Source organism: Eucyclogobius newberryi, unplaced genomic scaffold, assembly GCF_026437365.1.
Source record: "Eucyclogobius newberryi isolate DKJ021-1_F unplaced genomic scaffold, fEucNew1.0.hap1 SCAF_21, whole genome shotgun sequence".
Classification (NCBI taxonomy): Eukaryota; Metazoa; Chordata; class Actinopteri; order Gobiiformes; family Gobiidae; genus Eucyclogobius; species Eucyclogobius newberryi.
In genome coordinates this window covers 18,402,891-18,428,168 of record NW_027315846.1, presented here as the reverse complement: position 1 = coordinate 18,428,168, position 25,278 = coordinate 18,402,891, and the positions used below count along the sequence as shown (strand labels likewise).

The following is a 25,278-nucleotide window of genomic DNA, read 5'->3' as shown; positions in this document are numbered from 1 at the left end:
AAAACAAACACTAGGGATCAGTTAGGAGAAAAATTGTGTTAAAAAACTGTTAACGGTGCATTACTATGGGAAGAGACAATAGCCCTTGTTTGGTGGAAAACGGAGCTGGCACAGCCCAGAACCACCAGCACCTCGGTGGAAAGGGGGAATAACAGGTCAAAATATCGCTAATTAGCATTAGCTTTCCCAAGGTTTAAAAACATCATTATGATTACCCCAAAGTTACTTAATTCCAGTCAAGGATGTAGAGTAGCGCATTATTGAAAATAACAGAATTGCAGATGCTCCCCACAACCTCAGGCTGGAGTGAAGGGAGTAAACCTAATCTACTGTGATGATGGGATCCACTTCACACGCACAGCTTGTAAGGCAGACTTTGATGAATGACTTGTTGAAGATAGGTAGTTCCCTCATTAGCAAGTGAAATCTATGCAATGCAGTCATGTGCTAAAAGGCCTCAGTTATTCCCAGTGGCCGATGTGGAAAGTTGAAGGCACAGAAAATGGCCCAAAAATCATACAGAATTTCTGACAAGAGATGAAAGCCTCTTGACTCTTGAATTCCCAAACTTTATTTTTCAGTTTTGGCTTAGCACAGTGAACCGCTGAATGTCTGTGATAAATGATAGGGTATGTGCTGCACTCCCATTATAATGACACTGTGTAACCACATCATAACGTATCCTTTATGCTGTTTGGCGGGACTTATTAAAAGCTCCCTCCATGAAAGCAACCAGCCAGTGATAGTGGCTCAGACAGAAAATCCATAGCCCACTCTAACTGCAGCACGACCAGCGAGCTACCTTTTCCTTAATGTGCTTCAGACAGGACCTCAGAGGAGAGCTTTTGTCCAGCACAGTTCTGACGGACAGGAACACTCACAATTTGTGTAGGTCATGTTTTACAGTCTGTGCTCTTAAACCTATTTGTGTTTACATGCACCAGTTAAACAGTTGTCCATCAAGCTTTCTTCTAACTGACTTGCTTTCTTTGAAGTAAGGCAAAATACTCTACATTCAGTAAAAAAAAAAGGCTTTATGATACTTATATGTTTGCAAATACAGTTAAATGTTAATAACAGATATAATGCCAGAAAACTAAGTCATGCTGTGCAATCCTTCCAAATCCATTGTCACATCTTTTGTAATTCAAACATTTTAAGAGGGTCACTGGTGCACCCTGTTGGCTCTCATTTTAATGACCATGACTTAAAGCTGCCATTGTCATTATAAACGACTTCTTTTCCTTCTTCTCAGTAGCTGAATGGATGCTTTTCAGTGTCATATAAGTGCTTCCCAGTGAGATATCATTAGCTCACCTCATGACCCCCCAGAGTGTTCTCCTTCATAGTGGAAAGTCTCTCAGTACATACAGTAAATGCTCTGGCAAAAAAAGTCAGAACAAATAGCGTGACTTTGCTATAACTATTTTTCCATATGAATTGCCACCATTTATTGTACTATGTCTTTATTGCTGCTTAGAGTTACAAACCCAATAGATATTCCAAGTGTATCTATTTGTTTGGATGGATTTATAATGATTGAGGCAAATAAATATCTATGACAAAAAGTGAGAAGAGTCATGACTGCCAGACCCCCAACAGGAAAATCTGTCATTGTCATGCAAATGAGTTTAGTTGTAGGCTTTTTTCACCTCCTGTCATTGGGGAGACATTATTTTAGAATACCTCGCAAGCGCACACATATTACATGTATGCCCTAAATCTGGATGACTTTGAAAGCAATTTCAACCATGTTTGACCCTGATATTTTTTCTGCTTTGAGTCTGCTATATCAATTATTCAAAGAATGACAGAGCTAAAATAGAATATTTAAAAAAAAAACAAGGCTATTTGTAGAAAGACACTTCACTGGAAGATTTTAGGTCACGTTAGTTTCAAAAAGGATGACAATTCTACCCTCTGCAGAAATAGACCCACATTGCACATCTAAATTCACACATACAAAACTGCCTGCTATCATCTGCCAAGTCTAACCCTGGCTGTCATACAAAAATAATTCATATTGGTGAGTGCTAAAACAGTGCAACCATTACTCATGTGCACATGCCAGCCACATAACATGCACAGCAGACGGGGAGAAAGACACAGCAGCAGAGGCAGGCAGCTGAAAGGTATCCCAGGTGATGGGTGTAAAAGGAGCTCTTCTCTCCTTACAGACAGTCACTGGAAACCAGCTTTAAAAAACACGCTAGCACACTCAGGCACGGTTACATGCTGCTATCAATTCTGGCCTTTTGCAAAAGACAGCCCAATGAGGGAGTGGGAGGAGGCAGGGAAGTGATAAAGGCACCAAGAGGAGGAGGAAGAGAGAGAGTGGAGCGACGTCGAGGTGGGAGGGTGTGAGAGAGTGTGTGTGAGGCACACATAGAAGCCACAAGACAGGGATAGTAAAGCAGCCGAATGTGGCCGTCATATTTCTCTCATTTCTCCTGGAAGCTGCCTCTCTCTTCTCTTCATGGCTTTGTCTCCTGTGTTGTGTAAGCGGTTGTCCTGTGTCCTGAGGAGAAGACACTGGTGCACGGACCACCACACAGCCAGCAGCACGGGAACCGGTGATGAATCAAACCCAACAAAGAGCCTTTGAGATGGCCGCGTGCGCTTCTGCCTGGAGGGAGGAACGCATCAGGCTTTCCCGGGCAAGCAGCAGCCTGCAGTGTGCGCTGGCTTGAGCTCCAAAGCCTTCATCCCCATCCTTAGCGGAGCACCGTGTGAGCGTGCTATCATAGTGCATGCAAGTGTGTATGTGCTCACCCCACATCCTTCCCAGAGGAGAGTTCTGCTCTTCACTGGACAAGGAAAGGTAAGGTGGAATGACACAATTTACCTCTTTTCCACTGTGGATGCAATGGGGTAAGGGTTAGGGTTAGGGGGGGTGGGGGAGAAAGTAAAAAAGGCTTAACGCCATTGATAAAGAGCATTCTATTGTGGGCTGTCGGCAGGCAGTAGAGAAGGGAATGTGGACATGCAGTGAGCCATTGTGTCCAGGTGTTGATGCACTACAAAGCTTTGTGGACGTATTCAGTGATGGACTGCATCTCACAAGCTTTCACCTTCTACTAAAGCCTCCTCCTTAAAATCTTCTTCCTTTCTGTCTCTACATCCTCAGCCTGTCTGTCAAAGCAAAGATGCAACCATTCACTCAACAGTGAAGCACTAACTGTTTATGTCATTGGTGCCACAGACAATAACTTCCTGTTTGCTTCTGGTGTTTTTCGGTCTGGTCTATGGGCTGCAGGTGATCCTTCTAATTCAACCAGTGTATGAGGTTCCAGTGTGTTATTAGTATGCACACACTTCAGTGGATACAAGGATTATGTGGGAAAACAAGGGGAAGGAACATAGGACATCTTAAGTAAATACAGATGAATGCTTATGAAACCTGTTCTAGAAGAGGATGAATAGATGTAAGAGGTATTATTTGCACTGTGTAAGTGTGAAGGAGTTGAAAAATAGAGCACATTTTTGAATAGGAATTGAAAGGAAGTGATATGAACAAGAACAATTACGGTATTGCACGACAGCCATATACTGTCCCTCTGTACTTACATGACCTAGTTATATCCTCAAACACAATGCAGGGATATTTTATTCATTTATGTGGTTGATAGTAGCTTGTTTATTAAATAAATATGCTAAATGCTCACACATATTCAAAGTTTACTTTTAAAACTATGAAATAGAAATGGTGTAAAGGTGTGCAAATTTTCCACAAAACATTTTATGAGTCATAACAGCTGACACTCCAGGTTAAACTTTGTCTTGGCCTGTTGTAACATATCCTTTATATGAGGTCAAAGTAAATTCAGCATTGCAAGTGTGAGTGGCATATGAGTAAGGTCATGCAAGTTTGAAACTGCCCTCTTTCTGTGTCTTGAGTGACTTATTGATATACTGGAAAGGTAGAAAAGGCAAACGATGACTCTTCAAGCTTTACTGTCTCATACCTTTTGTTGACTAATTCCAGACACTAAAAGCAGGTAATGATATTTGTACAGTGGGCTGGACGTGATAAAGATATGAAAGGTGATCACGTGTGCATGCTTCACTATTGGCACATGACCTGCTGTGTTCATAAATGTCAGTTCATGGTTGAAACAGGGGGCAGCGAACATCAACCACTTTATCTTCCTCACTGGCCACGAGACGCAAAGCACTACGGATTAAAATGAGCTCTGAGTCCAAATTAGGGCAGCGTGCCATGAGTCCCCTTACTGGGCTCCAACAGCACCCACGCTGGGTGACAGAGCGGGACAGTGGGGCCGGTACAGATTGATAATAGCAAAGGAATTCCCAGGTTAAAAAAATCGCAGGTGCTTTGGACAGTGACGTTAAGACCCGTGCTTAAAATATAAATCAAAGCTCTTGTAGGCTTGCACTGTAAAGACCGCACTGGCGCATCAATAAATTAGACCCCAGAGAGACGATTTAGGCTCATACTATTGGTCCCAACAGATCACACTCTTTATCAGTGCAGCGTCAAAGTGTTCAAAGCACTTTCGAAAGCCAAGAGAATCTTTAATTAAAGAGAGTGTTGGTCATTGCTGCAGTCTTTACCTCTCTTATCTCTATTCGATACATACATTTACACAGAGTCATGTCAGCACAAGTAAAGAACAACCCATCAACTCACACAGATCTTTAGTGCACGTGTTGCTTTTACAATGTCATCATGTTTAAGGAATGGATAGAGGCAATGCTTTACTGTTATGTGATGGTCGGTAGCCACTGCTCACTGAAGGACAGCGCAAACTAGTTTTCTTGTCCATTGGGTTGTCCTGTAGGATCAGTGTCAATATGTATCAGCTGACAACATGATGTATGGCTTCCATTGATGCGAGCGTCTCATCTTCAATGTTTCTTTACTGTCTGCAACGGAGAGCACAGGGTAACAGGTTGCAAACTGCATACGTCGAGGTGATGCAAAATCCGTTGACATTTATAGTTTAAAAATATATATATATACATCCGTCCCTCATCCTACCATCTTGACCTTCTTTTTTTATGTGTCCTCCTGTCAATATTAGCCCAGGCCCGATGCATGAATGCCTGCTGCCCTTGAACAACTGACACCAGCACTCCTCCATCATATTTTATATTTTACAGAACACTGCACTTCCAAAACCAGAGGCTCTTTTCTTACTTAAGACAGGTCAGAGTGCTTTAAGAGAAAGAATCAAGAGATCTGGGTAAAACATATCACATATAACACAAAAAAATCAAGACAGTAATATTAATGTGAGTGAAAACCATGAAGAACAATAGGTCGTGTAAACCTAACCTTCTGCATTGTAGACTTAAATGTCATTACAGGGTCAAGAAATAGAGGGCTAGCTACAATTGGACCCATCCGCAATTCAGATATATATTTATTAACTTCAGCCTTGATTAGATTAGACAGGCAGAAATGTTGCTCTACCAGGTGAGCCAACATTAAACATACTATTATACTATTTGCCCTTGTAAATAATTGTATCTACTTGATTTATAGTACCCTGAACTAAATCAGAGACAAATATAATCTTGTCTCTAGTCCTTTGCCACATTCTATCACACTAAAGCAGATGTGTTTCTCTTCAAAGTTCCGTGGGTTGCAAGTGCTCAGTTGTGCATGCTGTATTAGACCCTCGTCATGAAATATGCATGAAAACAACATTATTCCATGTTATTCCACGTCATTGAGCACAGTTCATCACTTGTCAGTTCCTATTGACGATGCCTTCATGTGGACAGAGGTGACCCCAAAAAGAAAACACGCATCAACTTAAGTCATAAACATGGCCATTATTGCACTGTCCAGTCACGTACAAAGCCTGTGTACCTTTTCCCCTCAGATATGAAATTATATGTAAGCGTTCTTTACAAGACATGACCAATCCAGGACCCCCTCTTCCCACCCCCTCGAGAGGCAGTCTCATTACACTCAAAGGGCAAAACGGTCATCGTAATGAAGCTGATAGAATAGCCCTTGCTGCTGCAGTCCACAGTCCAAATACAGCAGTTAAGACCTCCATGCCATCCATCTTGTGTGAAACGCTGATGTTCTCACTGTAATTTACTATAGCTGGATTATACTTATAGCTACACTGCCTTGCGTGAGCACAAAGAGGATTATGTCATTTCAATTGAATTGTCTCCCATATTCATCCCCACTATTTATACAAAAATCCTGCTCAAAATAAACATGTGCTTGGCTCTATATACGCGAGGAGCAGAGTGAAATGATGTGTCCTAACATTAGATCTGTGGAAGCCTGTAATCCTGCCATTACAGTCACCTGAGCGTGCATCGCCCTCTCTAATATTTCTACATGCATGCCAACCGAAAAGATGGAGCTGGAAACGGGGCAAATGGAAAAATAAATAAATAAACTCAGCACAGCTCAGAGCAGCAACATTGAGCTCCCTGATCTCTAGCCCCTCCCACTGGCCCATAAGTCCTGGTTGGGTTGGTTGGAACATCAGAGAAAGGACCTCCACAGTATGTTCTGGAAACATATGGAAGGCCTGCTTGGCTTTAGGTATGGCATGAGAGGCATGACTGCTCTGCCATGTGAAGATGCTCCATCCGGTCATGGGTAAGGTCTTGATTTGAAGCGTTCATCCGTCAGCGTGGAGGGTGTGGGTGTTTGGCTCTAGGATGCATTGTATTTAGGGGGAGGAACTAAAGTCTGTGACACTGAATTGCTGCTTCATTTCAGATTGCAACAGATGGGTGGAGACATTCTTTTGGGATCTTACTTTGAGTTACCTTCTAAAACATGTTTTCCTCCTTCAAAATTCAACTCATAACTCTAGAATGAGTCATTTGGGTCAGAGACTAATAATGGTGTTGGCATGAACTGCAAATGTATCTCTACTTTAAACATTAGAAAGAAATGAAGAGCTGTAATTCAAAGGGTGTCCTTCACTTTTTTTCAAAATACAAACATACAGAAGGAGCTTTTATGACATATCATACTCTTACATTTGACAAATCAAATTAATCTGATTTTTTTTTAATATTCACCAGTTTGAAGTCCTGCCACGTGACACCTTTATTTCCTAAGAAAAATACCATTCTTGAAAGATAATGATTAAATTATTTAACTAACAGTGAAAGCCTTATTAGGTAATTCATTTATTTATTTTTTTTACTTTGCAAATTTGTAATGAATGTGAATGTGCAGTGATGTGACAGGATTACACCCAGAATTATGTAAGGCCTGTGAAAAGCCTTTCTTCTACTGGTTATGGTTAATATTTTAAATGTGTTTTATTATTATTATTTATTTTCAGTTTTTATTTATTTTATTTGCATTTATATTTATATTTATTATTTTATTTTCATTTATATTTATTATTTTATTTTCATTTATATTTATATTTATATTAATTAATTATTATTATTAATATTTTGCTTCAAAAGCACATTGCACCACAGGCCAGAAATAATGCGTTACACTGAAAACAAATTTGAGATGTATTTGTTTGAACTGAAGTTTTGGGTAGTACGTATTTTATATAAAGAGTATGTTTAAACAAAATACCATGAATTGATTGAGACAATCAAAGTTTTAACAAAAAAAGTCAAAAAGAGTAAATACATTTCTAGGATGTTTGTAACGTGAGGTTTTTGGTGCGGTCCTGGATCTGTCGCGATGCAGGGTGGAACTGCAATACTTTGGCAGAGCTTTGCACAATGAACTTCTTACTTCATGTAGCTTACATAAAATGCAAGCTACAGCTAAATCATACAGAATCGTCAATACCCACAATTGACTGTCCTTAAAATCATCAGTTGCAAAAAGGACATAAAAATACTAATGGTTCAAGTCGGCCGAATGCAAATGTCTCACTCGACTCTCTCTTTAAGTCCTCTTCAATATCAGCAAAATAGTTAGAGATATATGCTGATGCTAAAAATACTACATTTGCGCTATAGAGCACTTGTGAAAAGGAGTTTGATATCATCTAAGTTTTCCTTTGCATGTACTCTCAAAGATGGAAACACCCCGTGTAGCAGAATTTCCGAGTGACCTCATCCTTTTTTGGCTGCTGATGTTTCTGACAGCTGCTGGCCTGGGTTTTTTGCCTCAGCACTTTGATAGATTCAAGACAAGCCACTGAGGCATAGGGTCAAATCCCTGCCGTTTGTGTGCGACCAGAAAACAAGATTACATACACTGCAAGTTCAGCTCTCTGCATAAATATTACAGCCTTATAAATCAATAGTGCATTGTTATCGAGACAGTCTTAGCGCAGTTAGTGTGGTCAATGTAAAGCCATACACATGTGATTAAGGTGTGCTAATTGATAATTGATTCAACCCTTGAATTACTGTCATCAGCAAAGTTTGTCTGTGAGTTTTAGTATGGAGTTATTACCTATAGATTTGTCCTTTTGAATTTTCTGGCAGCTTCAGAGGCAAGCAGTACTGGGATGAATAATAAATGCCATTGTGTTGTTGCCTCCTTTGAACTGATGAGGCTTGATAAAGTGGTGCGCAAAGGCAGCTGTCCTATTTGTGTTGGTATCACCCCATTATTGCTGCCAGTGGAGAAGTGTAGCGTTTGCATTTCACTCATGAGTAAATATTGATTGATCTCTTTGTAAAGGATCCATGAGGGCCCTGTGTTAATATTTGTACAGGACATTGCCAACTTCTTCTGCACTAGAACTGCAAAGTTAACACAAAGTGGGAGAAGATGTTGAATGTTGGAATGCTACTATGTGTCAAGTGTACATAAAATGACTTGACACACCAGGGAATAAAAGTTGTTCTTATGTAAAAATAGAATAACAAACATATTGGAAATGTTCAGACGCTGTTATGGGCATCAAATTGGTATTAAAAAATGTAAAAAATGTAAGCTTGGATTATATACAGTTTGTTCAACGTGTTCAACATACGTGGCACTGTATTTTTCCAGGATTGGGACTGGCTTAAAGGATAACTTGTGCTGTGACATTTGTGTCAGGGTTAAAAACAATTTTCTTTGTTTGCATCTTCAGAAATGATCCCTGTATTCTGTATATCCAGAGGTGATGACATTTATCCTTTAATTTTACAAAATCGGACCAAGGTTGTCCTCCACACATTCCGGCCCCACCTTCACAGTATAATCTTCTTGTCAGATGGAATTAAAGCCCTTCTCAGCACCATTTTGTGTGCATAGGGAGAGCACAGAGTGATATGCTTATGCAACACTATTAGCTCTGTGACTGAATTCTCTTTGGAGGGGGTGACATGTTTCCTCATAGGGTTATCTCTTCTTCCTCTACCCTCTTTCCCCTCCAGTGTGTTGCAGCAGTGGTGAGGTTAGTCACCAGTGTGGCTTATGAGGTGTAGTGGTGTGGATTAGAGGCATGCCGGTCTGAGGGCGGAGGTGCTGAGAGCCCGCTGAGCCGTGGACACTACAAAACTCATTTCCTCCCCTCTAACCCCTTGAATGATGGAAGATAGTATCTGGATCTATTGGGGCACCTTGAAGGCCTCTGCTACTATTATTTTTTACTTTAAAACTCAGCACAAATGTATGTTGTGATAAGCAGCTGGGATACGCTGGGCACTCTGTGAAATGGTTAAAAATAATGATACATTTTCTGCACTAAAAGGAACTAAAGCAGAATACAACCTGCCAAATGCAGGGCCTTCTAGCCCAAGATTAAGTAGCTACCCGCATTGCAATCAAGAGCACAACATCTAATTAAAAAGAGATATGAAGGTAGAGTGGTGTCTGTATAAACTTGTATATGCACGATGTACACTGGGCTCTGTCTGTTAATACACTCAGAGCCAGTGGGTGCTACCAGGTCAGCCAAAGTCTCATAAGTAAAAGGGTAATGATAAAGAATAAGCTGTAATGCTGGGCAGTAACAGTTTAAATGTCAACATCTGATAGATTCTGAATGTCCACCTGAATAAAGAGAACATATAGAGGGAAGCAGTGACCGATCAAATATCAGTCATGTATCAATCACGAGCTTTAAAAGAAAAGTGAATGCTGTGTAACCCAAAAAAGATAAAAGCAAGATAAACTAGCATCTGTCTAAAGGAGCTAGATAGATAAAGTCAAAGAAATCCTGCAATTCACCTAAGCCGATACAAAACTGTATAATAAAATGTAATAGATCTGATTGAAATGATAAGGCATTTCTTTTAAGCAGAATACTTTTAAAACTAATTAAAGCTAAATATTTTTCTTTCCAGGGATATAGGGAGGGCAAGCTGTAGCCTGTGTGGGACTGAGCATGTTTCGCAAGAAAAAAAAGAAGAGGCCTGAGATATCAGTGCCCAAGAACTTCGAGCACCGTGTCCACACTTCCTTTGATGTCAAGCGAGGATGCTTTGTAGGGCTGCCCATGCAATGGCAGAGCCTCATAGAGAACCTAAGGAGGCCTCGGCCCGTGGTGGACCCATCCAGGATCACAGAAGTGGAGCTCAGGCCAAAGAAGGTACAAAACACACACTCCTAATCCTAGAGCACCTGAAACTGGACAACCATGTCATCATTAAGGCTTAATCTTATGCTGATACACTAAAATAGTGTGAATTCAGCAGAGAAATGTCTCAGAAAAAGCCTGAGATGACACCTTCTGCCTTCTTGGGGTTGGTTTAATGACCCTGGTGTGTACACTGATGCTACAATGTTGAACACTCAAAGGGACCACAAGATTTATTACGCCACACAGGCAATTAATAACAGTGTATAGAGCCTTCGCACAGATGTCAAGCAGAGGGATAAAAAGTGCAGGTACAGCAGCTGTACAGCAGAGGGAACGCCAGTGACTGATGCAAGTCTCACTGCTTCTTTGTTTTGCTGAGTGTCAAAGTACTATGACAGAGCTACTAAAACACCAGCAGTTTTACTGGTGCAAGATAATATGGTCACATCATGTGACCATATGTGTGCAACATACAATATAGGTATAGCATTTATCATGAAAATGCTTCAAAAAGAGCAGTTTTTTTTTAAGGGGAAACAATGTATGTTATAAACTTCCAAATAAGGGTATAAGGGGATATTTCTGCCCTTTTGTGAGTCATTTTACACAAATGTTACATTTGTCTGATACTTAAATATTCAGATATTTAAATACAGGTTATGTACATATGGACATGATATAATATTAATATTGTAAAATACTCAAATCATATGAAATACTTTTAAATATACAAGGTGAATGTGTTGTTGAAAGGTGTGCATACTGGGTGCTGTCAGGTGATATGTCACCTGACCTCTATGCCCCATGTGTAGTGGTGCTGAACAGGAGAAACAAGAGACGCTGTAGACTGAACTAAATGTGACTCTACCCTTAGTCAAACTAATGACCCACCTCACAGTATTCTGCCAAAACAACATAGCTGCCATTTCTGTCCGGGCAGGTTTTGCCTGGTCTTTGCATGCCCATGATATCTACAATGGTATTTGAAAAACTTCAAAAGTGTCTGGATTTTATTATTACTGAAACATACATATTTTTAGTGCATTGTCAGAAATAGCTCCAGGAAGAAATGAAACCTTTGTAGTGTGACAAAGAGGTTCTTTTCGCAAGTCTAAATTTAACATGCCTCTGAGCAATGATTATATAACACTAATTATTTCTCATGGTACAAATCCTATAATGTGATGATGGCACGTGCCGCCTAGAGATAAATTATTTTGTTCTTTCAGACCATCGTGCGTGGGAGTATGATTGGTCATGGGGACTACATCTCTGCCATGATCAACGATATGAACCGCCTGTCTGTGACCAGCTCAAACTCTCTGAGGAAGAGCAGCCCCTCCAACCGGAAACGGGCCCAGTCTCTGGGTCGTCTCGGGGAGGAGAACGAGGGCGACACCTACCAGTATGAGAGCCTAACTCAGGACGACGATGATGACAATGACGCTCAGGACCAGTGGAGAGACAGGGCCAGGAACATTCACAGTGAAACCAACACACCTTATTTAGGCATGAAGAAGAGCATAACTTTACAACCCAATGGAATCTTACCAAAAGCTAAATCTACTTATGAAGTGGGCATCCCTCATGAAGGGCCTTTTAAACAGACTCAAAATATTCAGGCGCCTTGTCACACAGCGTATATGAGCGCAGATATGGGCAACCCTCAGGAGAGAGTCATCTGGAAGAGGGACATCCCGCCGCCCAGGGGACCGCCACCTCCACCCCGACCTGTGGCATGTTTCTACAATCCTGGAACGACTGTTCAGCAGCCGCCACAGCACCCAGAGCAAATTACTGTTGGTTCAGAGCTGCGACCAGCTCCACCCATGTACATGCACCCTCAGAACAGCCCAGGAAGGCCTTTCTCATCCTATGACCTCAAAGTAAGTCCATATATTATTAATTTACACGTTTGTTTTTGTGTAATTGTTGTCATCCTCATAATATCAGTTCTTTGCCAGTTTTAATACAAAGTGTTTTATTGATGCTGCTGCTCAGACATGAATGCCATGTATGTTTATTCCACCTGCAGGGGTTTATACTGTACATACACATAAACAGTATTCACATGGGTCGTATCAGGCAAAGTGCTGTGAAATAGTGAAGGAGTTGATTAACATTCTCTTTAAAAGTAGGTACTGATCTGCAGCAGGCAGTCGGCCAACAGGCTTTCACTGCTCCCTGTGTTATCTTATCCTGCAGACAGAGACGTCTGTGAGGTACCATTCCGGCTTCCTGCCCACTGGCACAAGCAGTCCTCTGGTGGGAGGTGGCATCAGGCCACAGAGGACGGTGCGGTCCTCTGCGAGTTACACCCTCGGCCTGTCTCCAAACATGGGACTGAGAGCTACTGTCCCTGAGCCATTCTTAAGACATTCAGGATGTCCTAACCCCCCTTACCCTCTTCAGGACAGTCCCTCTCAGCCCAGACCCTCACCCACGGGCTCACTAGCCACTAGTCCTCCTGGCACCTGCTCCCCTGCTTTTAGGGTGCCCCAGCACCCTTCGCCTCGGCCACCTCCAGACCCACCCAAAGTCACTCATGAACAGTTCAAAGCCGCCTTGCAGATGGTGGTGGACAAGGGCGATCCACGCTCTTACCTGGAGAACTTTGTGAAGATAGGAGAAGGTTCCACAGGGGTGGTGTGCATTGCCACCGAGAAGCACAGCGGCCGGCAGGTGGCAGTCAAGATGATGGACCTGCGGCGGCAACAGAGAAGAGAGCTTCTTTTTAATGAGGTATGGGACTGGTATATCAAAATTAAGTTTTAAAGGTGGACTTAAAAAAGCCGAAAAATAGCAGCATAGTATTAGCATTAGTATATATTAGATATTTGAACTTTGCCCTCAGTTTTAGTATATGAAAATAAATGTCAAATAATCAAATATACTATATGGATTTCTAACAGACAGTCTCAAGATAATTATTATATAATAATAATAATATGTAATATTGTGTTGAATATCACTTGCTATCTGAGAATATTTATTTTTGCTTGCATTACATACTGTAAAACCGTTTCAGGCGTATTTAGAGCAGCTACAGCATTTATTTGCTCTGTCGTACACAACAATAATAACAGCAAAATAATTTCTACAGACTATACCTAAAACATAAAGTAAAGGATGAAACCAATTTCACTGCCATTTTAAAACCTGTCAAAATTGAGACTCAAATCCAAATTAAGCATATGACAGAACATAGAGGTGACCAGTTTGTTATTTATTATGTCTCCAACAAAAATCATTTCCCCTTATGGGTAAATAAAAAATAATTCTGATCGTGATCAAGCAAGAATCTATAGAAGGATGTAACTAGAACTCCTGTCCATGGAATTTGCAGTGACTATGCAAATAATCTAAATTGCCCTTTAATTTTGATGTGGCCGTTTAAGACTGAATTGATGGTGCCCACTTTGCTACAGGTGGTAATCATGAGGGACTATCAGCACAGGAACGTGGTTGAGATGTTTAAGTCTGCCCTTGTGGAGGAGGAACTGTGGGTCATCATGGAGTACCTGCAGGGAGGAGCACTCACCAACGTCGTGTCTGAAACCAGGTACGAAGCACCACCGGATACAGTCTGCCCAAGTCTGTGTATGCAGCAACGTCTATTCTATGAGATCATTGCTTGTAACTCTACCTGCCACAAGGGGGCAGTGTAGTATCAGCTCATGATGGGCAAGAACACAAAGACTTGTCTTCTTGCATTGTGTCTGAAAGAGAGAGGGGAAATTATAGATAGATCCAGGGGAAAAAACAACAAATTGATAAAATGAAGTATGTTTTGGATAATATTTTATTTATGAATTCATATTTTAAATGTCTGAGCTATCATAATTTCCCCAAAACATCCATCAAAACCAGAAATATAGATTGGAGGTTGATTTATACCAATACTGTATTAAGTTTGAACCGTCAATGTATTATCAACAGATGGCTGACTGAATCATTTTAGGATAACCCTGAGATTTGATCTCTTGACACAAAGCGGTGAAAACTGGTCTCTCAAATCAGAGGACTTACATTTTTTAAATGAGCCAGCTCCCACAGCAAGCGCTTTCAAAGCCATATGTAAATGTGATATTGACAGAATAATTTTCCCTTTCCCAAATCAATGTAGTGATGTTGGATTACAGTCAATAGCTTTAATTTGCATATTCTCATGTGAACTGAATGGCTTAATTTGTATTGCATTTAAGTGTTCTATGAATAAGTGATAACTGCGATAACTGTAACAGAACCCCCTGATGCTAAAAATGACTCTACTTGCTCACCTGTCTGTATGATTCACTTTTAAAATCATACAATTTTACTGGTCACTTAGGATGTGGGAGTTGTTGATCTGAACTCTGTGATTTGTCTCTAACCGCAGTGATTCATGAAATTAACTTTCCTCTGATCCACGGATTGGTGTGGGTTGTATTGTAAAAGTGTGCCTGCCAAAAGCTCAAATGTTAATGTAAAACCTGTCTGTTGGTGTGCTGTTGGGCAGGCTGACTGAGGAGCAGATTGCCACAGTGTGTGAAGCTGTGCTGCAAGCCCTGGCTTATCTGCACTCACAAGGAGTCATCCACCGGGACATCAAGAGTGACTCCATACTCCTGACTCTGGATGGAAGGGTACTATTGGATTGTTTAAGTTTTTACTTTATACATAAGAGGTGAAAAATATTTCAAACATTGCCAACTATTTAAATTATTTCAAGTATTCAAAATTAACGGTAAATTGTATTTTTGTATAAAAATAATACTACTGAATCCAAAGTAATCTCTAAAATTACAACTGAAAGTAAACAATATACTTTTTCCTGCACAGGTGAAACTTTCCGATTTTGGATTTTGTGCTCAGATCAGTAAGGACATCCCTAAGCGGAAGTCTCTGGTCGGGACTCCCTATTGGATGGCTCCAGAGGTCATCTCCAAATCTCCATATGGCACTGAGGTAGGAAGGCAGGCTTTGAGGTCCCTCCTGCTGTTAGCAGTTTACCATACATTAAACATAAGAGCACATACATAACAGACCTGAGTGTGTCAATTCAGGTGGACGTCTGGTCTATGGGTATAATGGTGGTGGAGATGGTGGATGGAGAGCCTCCATACTTCAGTGAAACTCCTGTTGCAGCGATGAAGAGGCTGAGGGACGAGCCAGCTCCTAGTGTGAGAAATGTGAACCAGGTATGCAACGCCACATTAAGTATTTACAAAATTAAGTAAAAAATGTATTTATATTTTACACATAACATTTAAGCATATATACAATAATAATAATATAATTTGCATCCTTATATATGTCATATATACCTATTTTACTGATGCTAAATATAATTTGCTTCTAGATTTCTCCTGTTCTCAAAGACTTTTTGGACCGCATGCTCACTCGGGACCCCCTGGAGCGAGCCAGCGCCACTGACCTGCTTGAGCACCCATTCCTGCTGCAGTGCGGCTCACCTCAGTGCCTGGTCCCGCTGGTGGAGCAGTATCGCAAACGCATGTCCCGCTGCTGACCCCCCTATGGCTGTCACTTTCCCTAAACAACATCCACCTAAACCTAGATGAGGAAATGTATTAGGTCAGGCTCCTCTGGCAATCCATGGACCAAGAGGCTCCTGGGAGAAGCAGGGGAGATAGGATAGGATTTTGACTGTGCACAGTCTTGGCATGACAAAAGCACTTTAAGAGTGAGTAAAAGGCAGCGACGCTCGTTTGTCAACTCTAAGCTTGGTTTGGTAAAATGTCTGGTCACATTCAGCAGAAACACAACTCAGCACAATGCATATCAGTCAATAGGCAGATAACTACGTACGTGTATGGAACATCTATTACAGTGTCCATACTAGGTATCTTAGTGGATCATGTGAAGGATGGACCTCCACACATGTTTTGATAAAAAGGACTACGGTTACTGTCCGCATGGACAAATAGATGTGCACCTGGCCCATTGCAAATCCTTAACTGGAATGTAAAAGACAATTCTCTTTTATTAGCATCACAAATGGCAGAGAAGGCTCCAGCTGCTACTATTGGGCTAATGAAAAAATCAACAGTACAGTATCTTTTCATATTTATTTATTTTTATCAAAAGGTATTGTGAATTGTTTGTATGATGTGAATTTATAAATAAGGTTTCGTTAATGAAGTATGAAGTGGCTGAATAAAAGTTGTAAATAGAAACAATGAATACTAGGTCAGTGCAGTAAATTATATAAAATGTTACTTTTCTGTCCTGATACGCGAGTCTGTGAGTGCATGTACTGTATGTGGGAGTGTGGTGCGAGGCCCTCTTTGTAATGTGACAGACTTTTTAAAAAACTGATGATGTATGTGTGCGCAGCCCTGGCAAATATGTATGACTGTATTTGCATTTGTTGGCATAGGATTAAGCACACAGACATGTGATGCTGCAGGACGTCCACCTGCTCCCAAACACTTTGCACATAGTCTTTGTATTCTGACACGGATACCTATTTCTATTTGTGTGCGGGTCGTTCATGGCAAAGAGAATTTAACATTATTTTAATTTTGTATAAATTAATAAATTATGCATTCAGTCCCTTTGTGCATTCATTTTGTTTTGGTAATTTCAGTTTTCAAGGCATCAAGCACACACCATTTTTTACTGTATATTTATTTGGTATTCAGTTTGTCACTGAATATTTAAGTGTAAGACATTTTTCAAAACCACAAATGCAATGTTTAAAGTAGTACAAAATAAATCTATATTGACAAATTCAGCAGCTCACAGTTAAGCATAGCTTTGGAAAGATTTTTAATGTACAAGTACAATAAAATCTTTATTTTCTAAAATAGTTAAATGCAAAAGCTACAAACTAAACAAAAGGCAAAAATATGACAATGTATATCACATAGCAATAACCAGATACATGTAAGTACTATAAACAGCTGTTTCTGTTACATGATAGTGTCCTTATTCTAATCAAGAGGGAACTGAGAGGAGCAGCTTTCAAACTCGCACTTAACTGCACTGATGCTGTCAACGCTGGGCTGGCTGTTGACCTGCTGGTGTGTGTGTGAGAATGGAAAGGTTTCAGAGCGTGAGATGCGGCCCTTGCTCTGAGAGGAGCTGGAGGAGCAGTCCATGACAATCTTCATAAACTCTGGAGCTGTGAATCTCCGTAGCAGCCTTGTACCTAACCCCACAAACCCATGTGTGTGGCCGGGACCTTTCCCAGAATCCATCTCTCCTCTGGAAAACAGCAGTTTGTTGTGTCTGGTGGTGGAGCTCAGGCTTCCTCTCTTGAGCTGCTCTCTCTTGCCTGATGTCTCATTATCCATCTCACAACTCTCCTCGAGTGCTCTCACAACCGGACACTTGCTAGTTAAAAGAGCTTTTGGCACAGTTTTGTCAGCATCTTTTGCAGGAGCCCTTGAGTTCCCTTGGCTGTCCCTCTTATCCAGCAGACATCTCTCATCCTGCAGCGAGGCTCTCTTTAATCTGCTGGCTGACAGACCCAAGTCATGGATGTCACCCTGATATGATTGTTTTCTGCTGCTCAGAAGGTCCATGTTAAATGACTTGGCTTTACCCCAGGCAGAGGAAATCTCTGAGGTTTGTTTTTGCTGTGCACTGTCCCTGCTGACATCTCTCTGCCTGGTTTCAGGCACAGAGTTCAGTGTTTTAGCAACAATATCCTCACTGAGCTGGAAATTTTGCAGTTGTTTGGCAGCAAAGGCAACACTCTGGTCCACTTCTTTTGGGGATTTATCTATCTGAGGAGGTAGACCCCAGCTGTGGCGCAGGTTGTCATCTTGAGACTGGCTCCTGGGACATCTGAAGCGATTCCACAGACCATTACTGTCTTGTGTCTTCAACTGCTTTTGAACCAGAGAGGGAAGCTGGTCATCTGTGCCACTAAACTGTTTGGAAAATCGTTCCAGCACATATCTTGGGAGTTTGTTTGGGAGCCGAAACTCTCTATCCCCAGTGTTACTAGTCTCCGTGAGATGCTCATCTGAGACAATGCTTCGTCTGCAGGAGAAATCTAAAATCTGAACACAATGATTGTGTCCAAAAAAGTTGGCTACTTCTATAGCCGAGTGGCCAGCATTATTTGTTCTATCCAGTCTCAGTCCCAGCCTTTTGAAAGACCGCACAAGAAACTCTACAACCTGGCTGTGTCCAGAGAAGGCGGCGTACATGAGAGCACTGTTTCCCCAGGCATCTGAGATATCAGGGTCAGCATTGAACCGCACCAGAAGCTTCACGACATCCAGTTGCCCCATCTCACAAGCCAAGCTGAGCGCTGTGCGGCCATCCTCATCCTGGCAGTTCACATCAGCTCCCTTCTCCAAGAGCAGATTAGTAAACTTGGCTCGCGAACCAGGATCTTGCAAACAAGCTGCATACATGAGCGGGGTGCGACTGTTTTCTGTTTTTGAGTTGATAATGCGTCCATCAAGGGCATCCAGAATGAAGCGTGCAAGGTGAACCTTGCCTCCGTGCATGGCATCCAGAAAAGTCTTAGTGCCAGAGCCCTGGCGTAAATCTTTAGGTCGCATCATTCTCAGACAACCACTTGTGGAGCAGCACTGAGCTGTTACAGTGAGGAGGAGAAGTGTGTGGAGAGCTGTCCCGGCTGCTCACTGTTGACAGTGAGTGCGTTTACCTCAGACTAAGCTTCAGCAAGAGGCTGCCAGCGCCTTTATACCTCACTCTCCCCACCCTCCCAACGTTGCCAAGGAAACAAATGTCTGAGAACCATTATGCAGTGGCAGCATCCATTCAGACCAAGCACTCTCCGCCTGGAGAGAAATATAAGGAATTTGGACAAAATAATCACTTCAAGATATAAAAAGCAGTGTTTTCAAGTAAGCAGTCAGGCCAATTGTAGTCCAAATTTGCATTTTATAATATAAATACTTTGTGGAACTATATGTAACTGTATTAGTTGTCCTGTATTGTCTGTCTCCAAAAATGCCTCAGGATAGACACAATCATGTTTGACATTTAATCTGTTCTTCTTTTCATTGTTGCGGTGAAATCAGCCTTTGTGTCTTTACTTTATCAAGGTTGCAGAATAAAACTACCTGGAGAAAAATAAATATAACCTGATGAATGGTCGGAGCTGAGATTGAAATATTTAATAGCTGTTTGTAAAAATAGTGCATTGCTACTACAGGAAAAATGACTGCTCGCTGACTTTGATAAAATATAAAATGTTTCAATAAAACAGATTAAACAATGACCCTCCTTCTCAGCCAGGAAAAACTACAAAACCTCCTTGGGAAAAAGTAGAAACCTCGAGGAGTTCCACAGTGAAGAAGAGATATCCAACTCCATTCAGACGGACAGGCGTGTGTGTGTGTGTGTGTGTGTGTGTGTATGTATATATATATATATATATATATATATATATATCGGGTGAGGGGTTCAAACATGACAACAAACAATACTGCAAACTCCTTACTGTTTACATTTTGGTTTCTTCACAGAGTTTTCCTGTGGTGAATGACAGTGTCCATCTTGAAATAGAGAGAATTCATGAGTCGACTTGACACTCTCCTGGCGAGGTTCACTGGAGACAGCTGCTCTGTCAACACACATTTTACATTAATGCTGGTTAAGAGGTCACCTTGACTGCTATAGCACAGAATACAGTCTATTGAATGATATATAAATAGCAAAATCACAGTTGCATACTCAACCCCCAGATGAATTACTAGAAATACTTTTACACCTGGATTACAGCCAATAGCAGTGTAGCTGCTTTCCTACATTTTCCCACCTGTGTTGTTAATCCTAAAATGATGTAAAGTTGTATCAAGCCTAATAAATGATATGGCAAAGGTGGTCTACAATGAATTCCTCACCGTTGAAAATGAATTGACATGATGAATGAAATACACTGAATGCTAATATACCAGGTAGTAATGAAATAATTGTATGCGTCAAGAAGCGACGTGGCGGTTGATTGTTGTCGTCTCATTCAGCGCATGCTCATCTCGACCTCAGGTGCCTGTATGAATGCCTGATGTGAAACCTTGACTGTAAAGATAGTTCAGGTGTTTTTTGCAGCCTTCAAAGTCTTAATCAGCCACTGGGGATAATTCACAAAACTTCACTAAAACCTCTCAAGGTTTTTTCGAGCCAAAGTTGGAAAGTGGAAAGCAACAAAGTCCCTTGGTATGTGGACCTGCACTTAGCCCGTGTTAGCCAACACCAGGGACTCAATTAACCTTCGAGTCTCGGAAATTAGACAATTAATTTAACCACTGTATGTCCAGGTGCTGCTCCCGGACAACTGCATCACACCATTCTCAGACTCACGTCACACATGGACCATAATGCAATATGAAAAACAACTATGCATGTGATTGTCCTTCCAAATCTTAAAGGTGCACTGTGTAACTTTTCCCATGGATGTTCTGCCACCAGTTTGTCTCCATGCAGATGTTATTGCTTTGTTTGGAATGTCTTTAAACTTATCTATCTCCACGAGAACCAGGTAACTAAATTACTGGTTAGATCTGTGTAGGGGCGACCTTGCTCATAGTATGTTTTTCAAGGTATTTTCTTTAACTCCGCAACACCTGTAATTGAATAAACGCACGATAAGTTTAATTTAATACTCCATAGAAATATTACTTATTGGCTAGTTGATAAATATAAGTCAACAATTTGTAATATAATTGTGCTATAATGGTCAAAGATAAATACCCTGGATGAATATTATGATTTAGTATATATTTTTATTTGCATAAAGTTTCCTCAATGTCTTCCTAAAACAAACCAATGTCTTCTTGACTGTGTTCTCCAGACAGTTACATAAGACTATAACACTGGTGCATCTGTAGCTTGAGGAGTGGGACATGATGGGCTAATAACTCCCGCTGAGACACTAAAATAACTAAATAACAGTGTTCACTCACAACAAGAACAAGTGTGTGTCCGTGCAATTCTCCTCAATAACCTCTGATTTGATACAAGGAAACAGCCTCCTGTGTGTGTGCATGGTGATTAGCTGTTGTTGTGTTATTTTCCAGGAAAAGAGGTAGCAGCTGGCTTCCTGTCAGAGCAGAGCTATAGCGGATCACTGGCAAGGTTGAAGTTGGGTTAGAGCATAAAGAAAGCAAATGTCAGGTGTGACACTGTCTCTGTTTTAAAGAAAGTAAGAAGATTTCCCCCCGAATGGGCAATGACAGAGGGTTGATCTGGCTATGAGGCGGACCCTTGTCTAGCTCTCTTTCTGTTGTCATCAATTATCAGCCTGAGTCAGGCCAGATGGCAAACTGTAGACCTCCCTTTAGCCTTCACAAACTCTTGCCTCGAACCAGACCATAATGACTGCTCATTTGTAGCCTATGCCTCTCAAATTCGAAAGACATGTCCTTTGGAATATCCTCATAACAGATTCTCCACCAGAAAAGATAGAAATTTACTCCATATAAATATGACTTGTTGGCTAGTTGATTCAAACATATTGCATAGGCAAAAAAAATAACGCAACAATTTGTAATATAATTGTGCTATTTTACCTCAAATTCACAGACTTTGCACCATTTCCCAGTCCGCTGTTAATCTTTTATTTCTTTTATACTTGTAAGCTGCCATATTTGTTTTACCCCAGGTTAGCCTCGCTTGACTAAACTGTGGGCCTCATTTTAGCCCTCACATACTCCAGCAAGCGAGATGGTTTAAACAAACAGTAGTTCAGCTGTAACTCACAAAGAAGTTATGTTTAAATGACCTGATCTCTGGTCTTTACTGAAGCTCTGGGTCCAAAATAGTGCATTATGTAATAACATGGCATCTCTTGTGACAATCAAAAGACAGTGTCTGAACCAAATGAGTGCAGTCCGGTGTCCTGAATAATTTGAATTGAATAACTTTGGTTTAGCAAAGACATTCTGGATTTGTTTGGGAAAATATCTCAGAACAGTTGGTAGTGATGAAGTGGAAGACATGGGTGATAGGTTTGCTGTTGTACAAATCAGCAAACATGTATTAGTTGATTGTTCACGAGAGGTGTTAAAGCTGAATAGAAATTTCTCGCTAGTGGTCAGCACATGTGTGTCCATGTGTGCGACCCGCAGCGTCGTGAGTTCCAATCCGGAACGACAATTTGCTGCAACGTCCTAGCCTCTCCCATCCCATCTTCACACTGTACTATCCCCAGTCGAGTACGGGCAAAATTATCCTCACAGTTCATTAACTTCTGTTTAAAATGATATGTGCAAATCAAAACCTTATATAACACTAAACATCACTAATAAAATATATTACGTCGATACTTACTCTTTACATACTCTTTACATGTTAATTTTGACAGTTCAAGAAGTAATTGTTTGAAATTGTATTTCAGTTATGAATTTGTGATTATGATTTTTGTCATAACTGAGCAACTCTATGTGAACGGCAGAAAGGAGGAAGGGAGAAAGAGTGTATTTATCTATGAGTGGCAGAAGTAGTGGCTGTAATTAAATGATGGCATCAGATAGCAGGAGGTTGAGGTTCAGTGTTTCTGCTGTAAACGTTTGTGAAATAGTTTTTTTGTTGAAATAAAACCATATTCCAATCCCCCATTGCTTTAAGTACAGTGGTCTTACTGATAAATGTAACACAGAAATTCTATTTTACTTGAACATGTGCAATGCATACTGATCCTGGTGCTTTTTCACCCTGCACCACCTGCACCACTCCTCATTTTACCAGCTGTGATGAGAAATTTCTTCCTTGCAATGATGCTGAAGAAATGGACTGGCAGAAAGCACCCGCTCCATCTCCCATGCGACAGTAGCTATTTGTAACCTTGTAGCCACGCTCACTTCTGACAGCTCAATAAATTGTACAAATGGATAACAAATGTATTTGTTTGCTGGCCTGACTGCCAGGGCGGGTGAAACACACCTGGAGGAGTGTGGGGAGAAGTGCTTTTCACTGCCCCAGCTTGTATTATTTATTTATACAGTTCTTTACAGTCTTTTTAATCACCAAATTACAAAAAAAAACTCACAATTGCCTTAAATGATGTAATTCAAGCCTTTTATAGCTGCACTGTTTTCTCCTGCATGTATTACAGCAGTGCACTTTTGTGTAAACGCTCACTTTAAAAAGAAGCCAAGGCTTTTATACAGCTTAGAAAGGGCAGATGGTGCCTTACCTGCTGTAACTGTAGAGCTTGTGGCCCCGCATGTTCCCAACAGCACTTCTCCTAAAGAGCACAACTGCTACAAGCATTCATGAAAGGATATGTCTGTTTTACTTTAATCATTGTTGATGTATAAACACTGATGTGGTGTTCTACATTTTGAAATTAACTTTGAATTTAGTGAATCCTGCAAATGTTACTAGTATTTTGATGATACAAGGTGCTTTAAATGACTGCAAGTGGTAATATAGCTTCTGTGTCCCCTTTTTCTTTGCTAACTCCCACTGGAACAGATGCTCTCACCCCTGAGAAGTGCAGGCTCAAATGGAGATATCACCAGGCAACAGGCTGCAGATCATCAAACAGGCTGATAAAACACTTTGTGTCATAACTAATTGGCAGATGAGTGGTGTGTCTGCTGTTCATGTGCTATAGTGTGTATTATGTGCCCGTGTTTGTGTTTATGTTGAAGTGTCAACAGTTGCGTATATTTGGATTTGCATCACAGAGGTGGCCCTCATACACCCTCGGCTTGTATAAGAGCTGGAACACTGCCCACCAGAATACTTAATAGGTGATTGTGTTGAGTCATTGGAATAACAATTAAACTATAATTTAATGACATAATATGGAGGTTCGTTATGAACCATTACAACTGAGCAAATACTATGCTCTTTTCCCCACAACATTAGGACAACAACAAGAGTGTTCATCATAAGTTGCATCCGTCGATCTTGTGAGCGTGCAGGCTGAGCAGGTGGTGCATATGTGGGTGGTGTGGGTGCTTAATATGCATCCAGAATGCTCTCCACTTCAAGTCAAGATGGAACAAGGAGCATGACACTTGTACACAAAAAGGGAGACAAAAAATATATGTTGGCTGCAGATTACATTAAGTTAATTGCATTACAGCTTCCAGACATTGGCGCATTCAGACACGTAACGCTTCATTAAGGAGGGGTCCATTTTCTCAAGATTGAAAAAGGACTTTTGTCGAAACATCTTGAATTTTAAAAACATTGTCCAGATGACGCCTGACATATTACATTTGTTTGTGATGTTATGTTTAGCATATAAAACAATTCATGTCTTTTTTTAATTTATTTTAATATTACAGGTAATAATATTTTGACTACTGCTATAGTATGACATCAGAACCCTTGGTGAACAGATCTATTTTAAATATAAATCTAAACTACTACAATTCTACTGTGTTGTAATAATTTAACCGTAGGAATATTTTTTTTGCAGATTTGTGTTAAAAGCACATCCATCTGTTTCTTCAACTGTCAGCCAATCTAAGCATTTCCAGAAGGTTTAGGCTCCCGCTCAGGCCTTCCCCCTCCGACAGTCATCTTATCATTTTCTCTAATGTAACAGAGCCCAGTGATTCAGGGCTGACGGCTCTCACACTCCGTAGCTCACAGTTCATCTCTGTTGTGCATGAGGTGGCAGGACTCTCAGGCAAGCTGTCCGATGTGATTCAGAGTCATGGTGTCTCATTCCCCTGGAAGTCAGAGAAACTGGACAGATTGCTCTGGCTTGATGAATCAGTAAAACTGTGCTCATTAATAAATGGCTGCAGTGTGGATGAAATTGGAAAGATAAGTTCCTGACAGTGAGCGAAGCCTCCTTCATGAGATTCACTGTTTATGAATGTACAATTTGGCAAGTTATTGGATTTTTTTCTCTGCAATGTTTCGCTATTGTTAATATGTTTGG

General features: G+C 40.8%; 2 protein-coding genes across 2 annotated transcripts; one reads left to right on the top strand and one right to left on the bottom strand.

Moving 5' to 3' along the window:
- Window positions 1-2,324: 2,324 nt before the first annotated feature.
- LOC140370906 (serine/threonine-protein kinase PAK 6) lies at window positions 2,325-16,998 on the top strand. The gene is made up of 9 exons (XM_072458185.1): window positions 2,325-2,821; window positions 10,210-10,454; window positions 11,675-12,331; window positions 12,651-13,187; window positions 13,874-14,007; window positions 14,944-15,070; window positions 15,267-15,392; window positions 15,491-15,625; window positions 15,787-16,998. The coding sequence occupies exons 2-9, from the start codon at window positions 10,251-10,253 to the stop codon at window positions 15,952-15,954; spliced, it is 2,088 nt and encodes a 695-aa protein (XP_072314286.1). The 5' UTR covers window positions 2,325-2,821; window positions 10,210-10,250; the 3' UTR covers window positions 15,955-16,998.
- A 201-nt stretch (window positions 16,999-17,199) lies between these two features.
- LOC140370907 (uncharacterized) lies at window positions 17,200-19,077 on the bottom strand. The gene has a single exon (XM_072458186.1). The coding sequence runs from the start codon at window positions 18,968-18,970 to the stop codon at window positions 17,381-17,383; it is 1,590 nt and encodes a 529-aa protein (XP_072314287.1). The 5' UTR covers window positions 18,971-19,077; the 3' UTR covers window positions 17,200-17,380.
- Between the last annotated feature and the right edge of the window lie 6,201 nt (window positions 19,078-25,278).

Coding starts and splice junctions, on each gene's coding strand:
- LOC140370907 (XM_072458186.1), bottom strand. CDS start 18,970: ATGATGCGACCTAAAGATTTACGCCAGGGCTCTGGCACTAAGACTTTT.
- LOC140370906 (XM_072458185.1), top strand. CDS start 10,251: ATGTTTCGCAAGAAAAAAAAGAAGAGGCCTGAGATATCAGTGCCCAAG. Junction 10,455..11,674: donor TGGAGCTCAGGCCAAAGAAG/GTACAAAACACA, acceptor TTGTTCTTTCAG/ACCATCGTGCGTGGGAGTAT. Junction 15,393..15,490: donor AATCTCCATATGGCACTGAG/GTAGGAAGGCAG, acceptor GTGTCAATTCAG/GTGGACGTCTGGTCTATGGG.